This window comes from Tachypleus tridentatus, chromosome 10, assembly GCF_004210375.1.
Source record: "Tachypleus tridentatus isolate NWPU-2018 chromosome 10, ASM421037v1, whole genome shotgun sequence".
In the NCBI taxonomy this organism is placed as follows: domain Eukaryota; kingdom Metazoa; phylum Arthropoda; class Merostomata; order Xiphosura; family Limulidae; genus Tachypleus; species Tachypleus tridentatus.
In genome coordinates this window covers 74233361-74249617 of record NC_134834.1, presented here as the reverse complement: position 1 = coordinate 74249617, position 16257 = coordinate 74233361, and the positions used below count along the sequence as shown (strand labels likewise).

At 36.7% G+C, this 16257-nt stretch overlaps 1 protein-coding gene across 1 annotated transcript in view; it reads right to left on the bottom strand.

Moving 5' to 3' along the window:
• LOC143228381 (extracellular matrix organizing protein FRAS1-like) overlaps positions 1-16257 on the bottom strand; it is a 206217-nt gene that overhangs the window by 182813 nt on the left and 7147 nt on the right. Inside the window, exon 2 of the mRNA XM_076459646.1 lies at positions 14729-14760. Coding sequence (XP_076315761.1) covers positions 14729-14760 — 32 coding nt within the window. The remainder of the gene's footprint in view (positions 1-14728; positions 14761-16257) is intronic.

The following is a 16257-nucleotide window of genomic DNA, read 5'->3' as shown; positions in this document are numbered from 1 at the left end:
CATGACCTGGTGTGCTTCCTCCTTCCATGGAACAATGGAACTTCAGGTTATACAGGGACGTCAAACAGCAGCTGGTTTCATTGGCATGTTGAATGTTGTTTTGAATCAAGCACAAAGCTACACAATTGGCTATCTGTGCTCTGCCCACCACGGGTATCGAAATCTGGTTTTTAGCATTGTAAGTCCGTAGACATACCGCTGAGTTACTGGGGGGTGGCATGTTGGAGAGAGCATCCTTATTGACTGAAGGCCCTCGCTTGTGTGGAAATGACTGGATCTTTCAGCAGGAAAACACTGCAATCCACAATGCCCACACGACAAAGGACTTTTTCATGGCGAATAACGTGATTCTTTTGGACCATCCAGCGTGTTCGCCCGAACTAAGCCCCATTGAAAATGTTTGAGGGTGGATGGCAAGGGAAGTCTATAGAAATGGACGTCAATTCCAAACAGTGCATGATCTTCGTGAAGCCATCTTCACCACTTGGAATAACATTCCAGCCAGCCTTCTGCAAACGCTCATATCGACCATGCTAAAGTGAATGTTTGACGTTATTCGCAATGACCGCCGTGCAACTCACTCTAAGACCTCTTGTTGGGCATTTCCTACCCTGTTTAGAACTTCTTCTTGGTGTGTACATTTTAAAAAATGTTAAGCACCGCAGCCAATGGCTCAGTGCAGTTAACTGGCTCAATCACAGCCCAAAATGGACCTCCACCCAAGGAAAGTCTTGTTAAGCGTTTGGTAGAATATTGTTGGTGTGATCCACTTTGAGTTGCTGCCACTCAATGTAACTCTTACATCAGACTTCTGTTGTCAACAGTTAGAGTGCTTGAAAGTTGCACTGAAAGAAAAAGAGGCCTGCTTTGATCAGTCATAAAGGCGTTGTGTTACACTGGGATAATGCACGGCCCCATACAGCAAGGATCACATCTGTAAAGATTGAAGAGCTAGGCTGGGAAAAACTTCACATCCTCCTTATTCTCCAAACTTTGCCCCATCTGATTATCATCTATTCCAAAGTTTGCAGAATAATCTTGATGGAAATGAGCTTGGAACACATCAAGATGTCAAAACTATCTTCTCAATGTTCTTTTCCTCCAAACCCCAAGAATTTTATATAAGTGGCATTCAGAAACTTGTGAATCGTTGACAGGAAGTAATTAACAATAATGGATTGTTAATGTGTGATCTCGACAGATACTACGTACATGATGAACATAGTCCTAAATACCTCTCATCTTTTAACAGATATTTGAGGTTGGTTTGGTTTGTTTTTTGAATTTCGCACAAAGCTACTCGAGGGCTATCTGTGCTAGCCGTTCCTAATTTAGTAGTGTAAGACTAGAGGGAAGGCAGCTAGTCATCACCACCCACCGCCAACTCTTGGGCTACTCTTTTACCAACGAATATTGGGATTGACCGTAACATTATAACGCCCCCACGGCTGAAAGGGCGAGCATGTTTGGCGCGACGGGGATGCGACCCTCAGAACGCCTTAACACTTAATATGCTTGGCCAATAATAATGGAATATACATTATTGGTTAAATAACATTAAAAGCATTTGAAATCCTTTCTCTTTTCCTGAACCCAAAACAATGACCTGATACATTAATGTTGACATAATGATTTTTTACATCTTCAATAGTTGAAGTTCTGACAACATTCTAAATGATTAGCAACGTATCGGGGGACAAGAAGAAATTTGCGTTAAGTCAGTTGTATGTCTATGGACTTACAACGCATAATTCTGAGGTTAGATTCCCCGCGATAGACAAATTGCAGATAGATCATTGTATAGTTTTTACTGAGAAAACATCAGTTTTACGTTTTCTTCTTACAGGTTAACTAATAATTATCAAAATTACTTCAACTAACTATCATAGAGGATAATCATAGCGGGCCATGTCATGTATCGGAATCTCTTTTTTTAAATACTGGTTTTCTAACCACGATTGTTGATACAAAAAGCGTGTATTACATATCCCATAAAATTATTTAAACCTGCTGTTTTTCAGTTTCTATATTTCTTGCAACAACTAAGTAATACACATTATTTATGAAATTAAATATTTCTTCATGTTGGCAGGTAAAAAGCTCAGTTAGTTCTTTATATTTATGCCTTGGTTTTTACTTTTATGCCTGAAGGTTAATCGTCGTTATGAGAAGGATGTTCCAAGTTCCGTGTCTGTTCAAACTATTTCCTCCTCATTGATCGTTCTCAGTTTGATGGCCATGAGGTCAGTCTTATACCATATATCTTGGTCACCTTTCCACAGGCACTCCATTGTTAGTAGATGTCAGCTTTCAAGACTACGATTAAGCAAGCCACAAACGTAATAGTCTTGGGGGACTAGACAGCAGTGATTTACATACAGGTGAAAAAGCGGTGGTACCTTCCCCAGGGGTCCGACTGAGCCAACTCGTAAAAGATATACTTGTAAAATATATAAAAAGTTTTGTATACCCAGGAATCCGCCCAATACACAGTTGCAACTTGTGAAAGGCCCATCTGTTAACACGGTTGGAAGAGCAATCTTTGAGACTCCCTATCAGTCCAAAACTAGAAGATTATCATACGCCTGCTCCATCGTCTCACCGTAATATTACAAGAAAAAAAATTGAAATTTGATTTGATTTATAATTTAGTACCTTATTTTATTTACGTAACAGGGTCTTTATAGGCCTAACTATTTAACCACCTGACACGTATATGCGGTCGAAAGGGGTTTCTTGTAATTCCAATTTCTTCGCTATCTTTCTCATGAAAACTCCCGTTAATTTCGAGGTGCTTTAAGCTTCTTATCCTTTCGTTAATAAGTTTTTGCGTTCTTTAAATCGTAAGATAATATTTTGTAACAGCACCAAACGATATTTCCATCTTTACTAGAGCGGTATTTTGGATAGGTGGGATCCCTTTCGTCGTCATATTCTTAAATATTGTGGATAATGGCACTGTGCTAAATTGGATTTGGTTGTAGTTTCGAATACATTGTTGTCCTCATCACATAGTTATGCAGGATTTTCCGATTCCCACGGTGAAGAGTAAGAATTCCCTACCCAAACATTTTACATTCTTCGGGCCTGTATCGTTTAACAATCTCAATAAACAAAACTGCTTTTTAGGAAAGGGCTGTGATACAATATAAGTATTTGTTAAACAGTAAATATATATATATTTTTTACCTCTACGTTACTGTGTGTTGTTGTTTTGAATTCGGCACAAAGCTACACAATGGGCTATCTGTACTCTGCCCATCACGGTATCGAAACCCGGTTTTTAGCGTTATAAGTCCGCAGACATACTGCTCTTACTGAGTGCATTAGAGAGTTAAATCAGGTATAACAAGGAGTGTAAAAATGAGCCAGACGCCTAAGTACACCAAATTTTGAGTATGGGTTGTAGCGTATGAATTCCGTACGCAGCAGTGATTGTACTTTTGTAAAAAATCCAACTTTATTATTATTAAAAATTCTATAAAAATATCAACCTGTGTTTATTTTATTCTTTTAAATCGTTAAATATCTACTGTCGTTGAGGTTTTTGTAAAATAGATTCTATGTTTATCTACAATAGATTACTACCTCTTAAACGCGATATACAAACACGCGTGCGTGATTAAATTATCGACTTATAAATTAAAATGCTCAGCCATTTCGTTTCGTATGTACAACTCTTTTTAAACTACGCTAGCATTAAAATACTTGTCAAGATAGGAGGTAAAACAGCTGTGCTTTGGTGAAAAGAATCGAACCAGCCCACTGAGAGATCCTTGGCCATTTTTCCGAAGTAAGACGGAAAATGACGACGTATTCCGAATGACACACTGCCTTACTGTGGTTATTATGATCTCGTTCTTAACTGGTAAGCGTCCACATCACATACAGTATATTAAATCGTATTAGTTTTGGTTTGTCAATACAGCAGAGTTTATCATGGTAATTAATATACATATAATTGCAATAATTAATAATTTAATTCTTAGAGCGACAAACAAAGTTACTCAGTTCAGAGTATCAGTACACATCAGAAACATTTACAGCCCTGATAACATTACATTTAACTTCAAGTAATTAAACAGCCAAAGAGGTTTTTCCTGGCAAAAAATACGAGTGTGGAAACATCTGCGGAAAGAAACTTTATCGCTTCGTATTCTTAAAATGAGTAAACTCAAAAATCTGACATACGATCTTATTGCGTACGAAAATACACCGATATTTTTAGAGGATGTTGTGTGGCTGTTCCAAAGTGTCTCGAAACTTTCATCAATCAACCTCTCAGCTCGTGAGACTTATAAACGTCATAAAGGGGTGTATGCTTTTGTTGGGTTTTTTTACTTCTATTTTTTTCTGTGCATGAAGAGTAAAACATTCTAAACCATACAGTCTACAGACGAGTTTTAGTGGGTCACTACCGAAACGTTCGTTCTTTACATCTACGTCAATCATGGAGGATAAGTACACAGTCTAATATTTTACTTTTCTAGTGTTTGTAAACAGACGCACATGAGTAATTATGTACACTACCGTAATAACACTAAAACTACTCATTGGTCTACAACTGTTACCAACCACCACAAGTTCGACACTTTATGTACACATGTACATATCTACACTACCGCCACCATCAGTTCGACACTTTATGTACACATGTACATATCTACACTACTGCCACCATCAGTTCGACACTTTATGTACACATGTACATATCTACACTACTGCCACCATCCGCCACCATCAGTTCGACACTTTATGTGTACATATCTACATGCCACCATCAGTTCGACACTTTATGTACACATGTACATATCTACACTACCGCCACCATCAGTTCGACACTTTATGTACACATGTACATATCTACATTACTGCCACAATTAGTTTGATACTTTATGTGAACATGTACATGTTCATAAATAAATTTATAAATTTTCAGGTATATATACTTAATATACTAGGTATATGTTACATAATACTTCTTTCACAGATTTTAACATTTATATACGTACACATGAAGAGGGTCGTTCATAGTCCAGCTATGATAACAATTTGTATGCCCAATCACCTTTACCATGCAGCTTTAACTAAGCAGAATTAAAGGCTCAAACATCCTTTACGACTCAACTGAAGTGCGTGTGGTACCTAAACTTAATTCTTTTTGCATCACAGGATTTCCTGTCATTCTACAATTATAAAAGTATGATAGGAAAAGGAACACATGATTTCAGCAAGGGAGAATCACATACCGCTTATTTCACACAAAGAAATTATGCAAAATTAAAAAGCTTATCACACACATACACACGTACTGTCAAAAGCTGCATAATCCATACATATACAGTCATAATACTGACAAGGTACACAATTGTATAAAAGCGACAAAGTTACTACTACCTTAAAGATAAAATGCATACATCATCTGTGTATTACTACTGTCCTATCCTTAAGCGATAAGACAGTAATTAACACTTCATCAAGTATTGCAATATTAAACTTAACATCACGTAAACACGTGGCCAACGTACTACCGTCGTAACTAATAAATAACCCACTCAAATACACTCGTAACTAAAGCATAACATCATAAACATTACTGGTCAGACAAGCACATGGAAATCTTACTATGTACTGTCATAGCCTTGAGTTTAAGGACGTGCGTGTATATACATTGCGACCAAATTATCCTTACGACATTTATAGTTCATGACACATTTATAAAAGTCTACCCGTTACTGTCAACAGATTCAGATTTTGTACACGTATTGTAAAAAAAATGGTCCGTCAAACCTTTATAGTTTAGCCACACTTAGGTCTTTTTGCACGCATATATACACATAAAACAAAACAAAATACACGAACAAGTTTACAAATCAATAGATTACCTCCTAACACTGACAGTTTAAGCACTTGGAATGTTAGCGTTACTATTGTTACAACCTTTATTTTATAAATTTTACAAAAGATTATGTTATATTTTCAGATTAAAGTGATTTCCCTACACTTGTTTCTGACAGAAGTACCTGCGAATAGCAGTAGGTTCGGCCCACTGATTAAAGTGAACTTTCAGCGTGAGAGTATTCGACTGAATTTCCAGGGTTAGCGAGAAAATATTGAGAATTCTTTTTTGAATTTGGCGCAAAGATACACGAGGGCTATATGCGCTAGCCGTCCTAATTTAGTAGTGTAAGCCTAGAGGGAAGGCAGCTAGTCATTACCACCCACAGCCAACTCTTGGGCTACTAGTTTACCAACGAATAGTGATTGACTGTAACATTATAACGCTCCCACGGCTGAAAGGACGAGCATGTTTGGTGCGATGGGAATTCGAACCTCAGATTACGAGTCAAACGCCTTAACCCACCTGGAATATTGGAAATAAGGAAAGCTGAACACTTTCAGTAACATGAACAAAATGTTTGGCAACTCAAACACTCAGCCACTCCTCACTCCGAACTACTCAACTGTTATATCAGTAGTTTTCCTTCCCGCCAGACGAATTACTCTAACACTACAACGCTGAAACGAATTCCAAAATGTTTTCTTTTTGTCAAAACTCATATTAAGAAACTGCCTGGATTCCAAACGTCGGTTTGATTTTTTTTCTCCAGCGGACAGCGTCATATACTCTGTTCCACAACACCGTTGATCCGCGATCAAATTCATATGACGTCATACTTTGGCCAACAAAGTATATTCCAGTTCTAAGTCGTTGCAAGCAAACATCAATATAAGTATTTTTGTAGACAGAATAGGTCATTTAACACATGAACAAAGGATAGAGGCGACTAGAACAAGATAACACTACACGTCACTCGTAGGGTAACCCGTCGTCACGACAGTGCAAAACCGAAGTAATTAATAATTTACGAAACTGTTAGATTTTTACTCCCACACGCGTCTATCTATAATAAGACGTTACTAACCGGGATAGATTACATATATACATAACCAAATCAATACAACTTTAGCCTTGATAGTGTATGCACAAACAAATGTACCTAAGTAAATCAATACAAACTATAGCTTCGAAAGTATAAGTAGAGTCGTACAGGTGCTTAATTATTAATTTACTTTGGCCTGACTTGGCCAGGTGGTTAAGGCACTCGATTCGTAATCTGAAGATCGCGGTTTCGAATCCCCGTCACATCAAACATGCTCGCCCTTTCAACAGTGGGGTCGTTATAATGGATCGTTCAATCCCACTATTCGTTGGTAAAAGAGTAGCTCAAGCGTTGGCGGTGGGTGGTGATGACTAGCCGCCTTCCCTCTAGTTTTACACTGCTAAATTAGGGACGACTAGTTCAGACAGCCCTCTTGTAGCTTTGCGTGAAATTCAAAACAAACAAACAAAACAATTTCATACTCTTTGTTTAAGAAACGATCTTTGTTTGACAGGCGTGATTGTTTTCTGCTCACACTCTGACATCTCCCTACATAGATCAAAATTAAAATGTTAACTGTTGTGGTATGTTAGACACGTGATTTTTATCTTCATCTACACTTTAACTTGTTTACATCAACATATATTTAGCATGTATCAATACCAGTTCTGGAATGTGGTTAACTTAGTAATGTCCTAGCTACTGAATGTCATACGCATTTCTGAATTCTCATACGGAAAGTATTCCTGTAAAACAATGGGTTTTAGTATCATAAGACCTCCAAAGACGCTGAACAGCTTATATCCACGAGTTTAGACTTCAGAACACAGGAAGTACAAGCAACTGATGGTTAACGGACTCAATAGCACTGATTCTCAAAATAATCTAAAAGAAGATTTCAAAAGAGTTTGAGTACATGTAGAAATATTCTTTTTCAAAGTTCCCTGACACTGAACAATGGTAATATTTTTCGCGGAAATTTTATTTATTGCAATAAATATGGTTACACAACCTTGTTTATGCTTGGTGTATTTTTTTTTTTGTTGTTGTCGTTTTAAGAACAAAATGCAATGAAAGTATAGAACATATTAAATCATTAGGAGGGAGTCCTCAGCTTGGATGTTTGAATCTTGTGATCTCAAACTAAAAACGCATGGGAAGGACTGCTCCAAAGGACACTCAGACTGTCGCTCATCAGGCCAGCTCAACCTCAACTCTTGTCACACGTAGTCAGCAAAAGCGGATTGGAAGTGCATTGGTGGAAAAAGACAGTCAGCATCAATCGGATATTCACCATGACCCATGACAAAGATTGATATCCCATCGCCACACTCTTACTGTGGAAATCAAGATTCATCATTTTAATTACTTGAGCCAAGATCCATCAGTTTGAGACACTGGCCAAATTTCACTAGTTTTAAGCACTCGAACACTCGCATGTAGATTCTGCAATTGAAAGCGTTACAAGTATATATGTTCATTTCATAAGGTCTTCCATAATCCACCTATACTGGTTAAAGAGAACTGGCATAGCTCGTAACTGCCGTAATCAGCTCATCATTTATCTTCCATGAACAAAGACTGACTGGGCCCCAGCAAACTTCCAATAATGAAAACCAAACTACAACAATATGGTAGCATTTCTTCATGACTAAGCAGTATTTACATCACCAGTGAATCAGTTGAAAATTATAAATATTCAGTGTGCACAACTTGATTACATAAAATTTTCACGTAAAATAGTCGCATGAAACATAACTAGATTAGTATCCTAACCAACTTTATTAAACATCAATTTAAAACGATATAACTCGAGCGCTTTCGAAAAGTAGGCCTTCCTACTTTAGTTTGCCCCTGAATAAAAAAGTCCACCTTTCGAAAGCGCTCGGGTTATAGGGTGTTGTTCGTTTTTTGAATCTCGCGCAAAGCTACTCGAGGGCTAACTGCGCTAGCCGTCCCTAATTTAGCAGTGTAAGACTAGAGAGAAGGCAACCAGTCATCACCACCCATCGCAGACTCTTGGACTACTCGTTTACCAACGAATAGTGGGATTCACCGTCACATTACAACGCCCCCACGGCTGAAAGGGCAAGCATGTTTGGTGCAACCGGGATTCGAACCCGCAATCCTCGGATTACGAGTCGAACGCCTTAACACGCTTGGCCATGCCGGGCCTATATAGGGTTTCAATTCACTTCTTTCAAGATTTCTTGGACCCACGTGTTTTTCCTACATCATGAACGACTTTACTAGGCGGTGTTATTACACACCCTGCCCGTTTCGTATTAATGCGATTAAAACATCGTAGTGAATGCATGATAGATAATTAAATCACTTAAACCTAAACAAATAAATTAGGAATAATCAAATATAAATTCATCAACCAAACACAGATGAGTACTGATTAACCATTCTAAAATCTGGGGCGTCACCAGGGGCATTCGAAGGTATTATCGAATTCCCTTTTGGTCCACAAATAACCAAGAGATGCCACACCTACTCCAGGTTTACAGCAAAATCAATATTTTAGCCACAACCATAATGACCTGCGGTCTTGTAACTGAGCGAAATATGGATGTATAAGTACCATTACTATAGTACACCATACTTAACGCTGTACTGTAATATCACGTGATATCAAGAGGAATTCCTTCGTAGTTTTATTTAAAGCAAAACCAAAACAAAACACGTTTCAGAAGGTTCAATAAGGTAAACTGAGGGACTCAGTAACAATATGTTTACATTATATAATAAGATGCAACATAGATATGAAAAGGGATTTATATACATATAAATGTCACGTACAAATAAGCGGAAGTTACGTAATTAGAAGATAGTACACACACACACACACAGTATGACTGTCTGAAGTGACGTTTCTCTTGATACATGTACACATATCTGAAAAGATGCACATTATGCACAGAAACAAATCCTCCTATGAAAATCTTAACGACGCCCACGAGAATATACGAATCCATATTTACCACCAGACGAAACGAGGATTTTTTATCGAGTGCTGGCGTGGATAGGATCGTTGTCCAACGAAAACACGAATGTGACTTACAAATTAGGTGTCAACAATTAAGGACGCAGAAACACTAACTTGTACGAAAAAGATGTTAAAAAAACATTTGTTTTTATCTTTATAGAAATAATTTATTTTAATTTCTTTCACCTTTTTTTTTTTATTATTTTACGTTCGTGTGTTCTCGGTGCTTAGAAATTTAGGAGCATTTAGTCATATGCCGATAGTGTAAAAATCTAGACTATATATTAATAACTTAAATTAATGTGCATTTTATTGTCTTTCAGAAAGATAACGTGGTTTGTACAAAGAGAAGCATGGCAGAAAACATGAATAACTGAGGTTCACATTACTTCTTGAAGTTCTAAAACTCAAGCCCCCCCCCCAGTCACATAGTAGTATGTCTGCGGAATTACAACGCTAGAATCCGGGTTTCGATACCCTAGGAAAGCAGAGCACAGCCCACTGTGTTTTGTTCTGTGCTTAACTTCAAAAAACAAACAAACTTCAAAAGATACTAGTTTACAAATTAACTCTCCACAGAAAATTAAAATTTATTTATACATATACATTTATACAGTTCTCTATTTGGATGTTAATCAGTGTGTGTGTGTGTGTGTGTGTGTGTGTGTGTGTGTGTGTGTGTGTGTGTAGCTCTCTATTTGCATGTTAATCAGTGTGTGTGTGTGTGTGTGTGTGTAAATATATGTAATTCTTTATTTGTATATTTATTCGTGTATGCATATATAGGTCTATTCGTATATTTATTCGCATGTGCATGTATAGGTCTCTATTCGTATAGGTATATCTATGTAAATTTAATAGTACTGTTTATTGTATGTGCATGTAACTACTTCACAAGGTGTGGATGGATCTTATCCAAAATTAACATGGAGGTTCGTTAGTTCCATGTAGGAGTGCTTTCATATTTTCAGTTTTCACGGATTTTGTGGTCAGTTTTACATTTATCACCACTACTTCACCCCCTGTAAACGAACCTTCAACAAATTTGGCATGAAGGTTTGTTGGGTCCATAGAGAGATGTATGAAAACTTGCGCTTTCACATTATGTGTTTTGCAGTTTTTATGTGCAATTTTTGTTATAATTACATATAAAGGAGACATCCAGTGACACAGCGGTATGTCTGCGAGACTTACAATGCCAGAAACTGGGTTTCGATACTCGATGTGGGAAAAGCACAGATAGCCCATTGTGTAGCTTTGTGCTTAACCTCAAACTAACAAACATAAGGGAAGCAAGTCTCATATTCTATCTTGAAATAGCCTTTCATTAATTATGAATTTACATAGCTTCAGTCCACACGATGGGTACTCCAGCTAGCACACAAGTTTTCTATTTGTATATTTATTCGTGTGTGTGTGTGTGTGTGTGTGTGTGTGTGTGTCTATAATAATAAAAGGGCACGCTGTATGTGTGTGACCGCCATAACTCCAAGAAAATAGCTAGAAACCTGAAATTTTGCACACTTACTAAGTGGACTCTGAGGGTGTACACCTGGGTATTATTACTTATCCACTCATATGCGCATCTGGTCATGAGACAAGGTAAAGGAAAACCACATGGAAAAGAATATGTGACCACTATATACCCAAGAGAAAAAGAGATTAGAAACCTGAAATTTCGCACACAAACTAAGTAGACCCTGAGGATGTGCAAATGGGTATTACTTATCCTAGCTACGTGCGTACTCGCATGCGCATCTTTTTAATCAGAAAAGTTACCTAAAAACTACATAGAAAGTAGCTTCTTATATAATAACTTCTAATATATTAATAGTACATTTTGGTACCAATGCGTTCCAGTAATGGCTTTTCATACCATGTTACATAGCAATGTGTTTAGAATACACACAGCACCATTAACCTAATAACCCGAGCGAAGCCTGGTACTTTCGCTAGTATATTTACACACAGTTTTATATTTCTATATTTACCCATGCATTAGTAACTTGTATTAAGATTAACGAAATACTTTTATGCTGACTTGAAATCCTGATTAAAATACAATTTACGTTTCAAATACAAATTAACTTCTAATACTTTTTTGTTTTCAAAACCTGCAGTAAGCAAATGAATATTAAAATAATTCATATCTTGTTTCATTGCAATATATAAATATTAATCAAGAATACTGTGCATTTATGAATAATATTTGTAACATATAACTTGAACCAAATAGTCTGCCCTTGGTTTACTAGTCTACAGTATCTTAGGTCACACCCGTCACTCTCAAGCAGGTAAATGCACTTTAGCCTTTAGTGACGTGTTTAAAGTACTTGGACTTAAATTTAAAGGCATATAAACAAACCTAGATGCACAGATTACAAGATCCAACCTAAATTTGTCAGCCTCAAATATAAAACAAGATTTATCTTTATTTAGAACATAAACCTAGATTCACCAGCTAAAGTGGTTAACCTAGCCTATTTACTAAGCCTAAAGCTTTTGAGCCTGCATTACCAAACCTAAATTATCCGGTTAGAAAAAAAACAAAAAAAAAACAACTTTGAATCTAAATTCATAAATCTAAAGCCTAGATTCATAGGCCTAAAGCATCTAGATCCAGTTATCTGAAGCATTTCACCTTAGTTTCACCACTATAAATCACTTGAACCTATGTTAATCAACACAAAGTACCTGGATCTAATTTATTAACCTACAGTACAATAATCTATATTTATTTGTGTAAAACCTAAAATCCAAACTAGTCTATGCAAAACGCATTTAATACCCTCAACATGTCAAGTGTTAAGAATTATGATTATCTAACGTGCTCAGTCTGTCGAATGACAACAATAGCATGTAGATAACACTAGCAACCTCTCAATTACAACAGTGTGTGTGTGTGTGTGTGTGCACATACACTTCTGCTTCTACATGGTCTCCGGAAGTGTTCTCTTTCACGAGTAAATAAAACCAACATTAAGAGTAAGTAAATTATTTTTACTGAAGTTCGTACATATGTTGTAGCCGACAAAATGCATAATTCTTCTTGTGATTTATGGCATGCGCACGTTTTATTGACGTCAGGACAGTAAAATTGTAACGTCAAGCGTACCTTGTGTGACGTTCTTTTAGTGTCTACTGATTGACTGACTGACAGGCAACACACTGCTCTATAGAGGTACGAGTGAATCAAACAGGTTACTTGTGCAGGCAGCTTTCAGCCCCTTTTTGGGGAAAATATATCCACCTTTCGAAAGCGCTCGGGTTATAGGGTATCGTAATTTTGTGTTAAACTGATTTTTCCACCATCATGAATCTGTCAAAGTACAACAAAAATATGCCAACAATTAAACATAACTTTCGTTGTTGGGGCAACTGCGTTCAGGAAACAGAATAACAACGTTGCCAAGGATAACGTACATACCCACTGGCAACAAGGGTAATCAGAAAGAGTACATAAACTCGTCCTGCTGCTCCTTTTCGAGAGTGAGTATGTTTAAATTGGATAAAGTCGAAAATCCTTCTCAGATACAGAATGATCAACAATCCTGAGCATTTCTGTAGTGTGATGAGGAGTCTCAACCTTAATGAAATTTGATGCAAATCCGATCACACTGTAAAGAGTTGATAATCCAAAACTGCGAATATATCATATATCCTCATTATAAAAAAGTTGCTTCAATTTGATCCAGAACACAGATCGGAAACAAATTTGACAGGGCTGTCCCATACTTACTACCAATTTTGTTTAAAATGTTCGTGTACATCGGTCTATTAGTTTTTGAACTACAGGTGCGGAAACAGAAACAGACAAACACACACGAACCCGATAGCAATACCCTCGGCCCCCTTATCCTTAGAGGACAAGGATGATTACGACCGTCATCAACTGCATCCACACCGATAATCTCTTAACGTGATGATGATGTTCCTATAACATACCACAACATTCCTAAAAGCATAGTCTAAACAACTGAAGTTACTTCAGAAATAGCCAGTGTACCTCGCAGACTGTTATATCACAATAAAGATAAATAGTTAACACTCAACGTACCAGTTACAACATTACAGTGGTATACCTAGCTCCCCAGCTGTCAGACCACAACATTGATATTATATCCAACACTCTGTCTGTTATATCACAACAATGATATATAGTTAACACTCAACGTACCAGTTACAACATTACAGTGGTATACCTAGCTCCCCAGCTGTCAGACCACAACATTGATATTATATCCAACATTCTGTTTGTTATGATTTGATCGATTTTATATATATATAGTTGACCTTCAACTCACGTCTTAATTACATTCTTGAGAACTGCAATTTTATTGGAAATTACATACTGAAAGCCCAATTCCCCATTGGTGTAAAGATATTTGTTGGAGATGTGTTCGAGCAGCGTAAGTGAACACCTCACATGTGACAATAGACAAAACATATTGCAAGGTATAATACTTTTTTAAACTTTAATTTAATGGTTCTTCAACAACACAAAAACGAAACGACATAACGTGGGACAACATTAATGGGGTTGACTGTAAATATAGACATTTGATTACATTTTATGACAGCGGTGAACATAATCAAAGTTACAACGAAAGCAGAAATAAGGTTTTTCAACCAAGGTTTATGAAATTCAACTGTGTGCGTTAGTTGAAAATACTAAATGTAAAATCTTCTCATCAGAATGGACTGTTGCTAATATATTTTCCTATATATTACCCTTTTCATTAAACTAGTAGCATTTGTTAGCTATCATTTAGATCGAAGCTTTTTAAACACTATTAACACGAATCTCTGTCAGTAATTCAGACTTTTACTAATTAAAACAATTAACACTCACCGTAAAATACAAGTCGTTGTAAAAGCATCCACCTGAAATTAATATACATAAATATTAATAAATAAATAAATTTATTAGCAAGGACATAAATAAATTAGAATACATTATACAAAACGCTCTCTGATTTCAGAGCCCAATAAATTAGATCACATTCACTTCAAATTAGATCGATCAATAAATGCAGTAACTTTATTAACAAACAGTATTCCCTCATATTTTTTGTGTTATTTTCATTAAATCGATTAAATAACACATTTTCAAAAATGCGAAATATTTTTAAACAATAAAGGGGAGTAGTTGCCCACTTTCCGTATATCCGCCACTGAATTTATGTACTGATTGCATAAATACTTTGAGTTGCATATATATAAAACCAGTAAAACAGCTTTACATTTACTTTAAAAAGAAAACATTTATTAATACGGTACAAGCTATTATACTGAGTGAGACTACTTCTCAATGAAGGGTGTTAAACAAAAGAAGTTATATAGAATTTTACATATAAAGACTGTAACGAGCGGTTAAATGCAAATAAATATACAATTATTTGTCAACATATAGTTTGTTTGCTTGTTTTTTTTGGAATTTCGCACAAAGTTACTCGAGGGCTATCTGTGCTAGCCATCCCTAATTTAGCAGTGTAAGCCTAGAGGGAAAGCAACTAGTCATCACCACCCACCGCCAACTCTTGGGCTACTCTTTTTACCAACGAATAGTGGGATTGACCGTAACATTATAACGCCCCCACGGCTGGGAGGGCGAGCATGTTTGGCGCGACGCGGATGCGAACCCGCGACCCTCAGATTACGAGTCGCACGCCTTAACGCGCTTGGCCATGCCGGGCCGTCAACATATAAATTCAAGTAGATGTACCAAGCTCAACTTTATATAACTATCAACAAAAAGTCATAAATTGCAAGCTTTATTTCCTTAATACTCTTATGCAGTATTTTCTTTGATTTTTATTACATCAAAGTATACAAAAAAAAATTATTTACGTTTAATCCATAAGCAGAGAAATGTTTGATCACATTTCTATAACAACTTATATAACAGATACTTTTGGTAATTAAAAGATAAAAAAAATCAAACGAAATAAATGTTTTTGTTTTTTTTAATTTTGCTTAAAGCTACATAAGGGCTATCTGCGCTAGCCGTCCTTAATTTAGCAGTGTAAGACTAGAGGGAAGGCAGTTAGTCATCACTACCCACCGCCAACTCTTAAGGCTACTCTTTCACCAACGAATAGTGGTATTGACCATCACATAATAACGCCCTCACGGCTGAAAAGGCATGTTTGGTGCGACGGGGATTCGAACTCACGACACTCAGATTATGAGTCGAGCGCCGTAACCACCTGGCCATGCCGGGCCCAAAAGATATACATTTAGTGAAAATTTATATAGTAAAAGGAATAGGTTAAATTATGTGTAAATTATAACTGCATAAGAAGGTTTGACAAGGTTAACTTCATGACGGCCTGGGTAATCCATCGGTAAGTCTACGGGTCTATAACCATAAGAATCGGA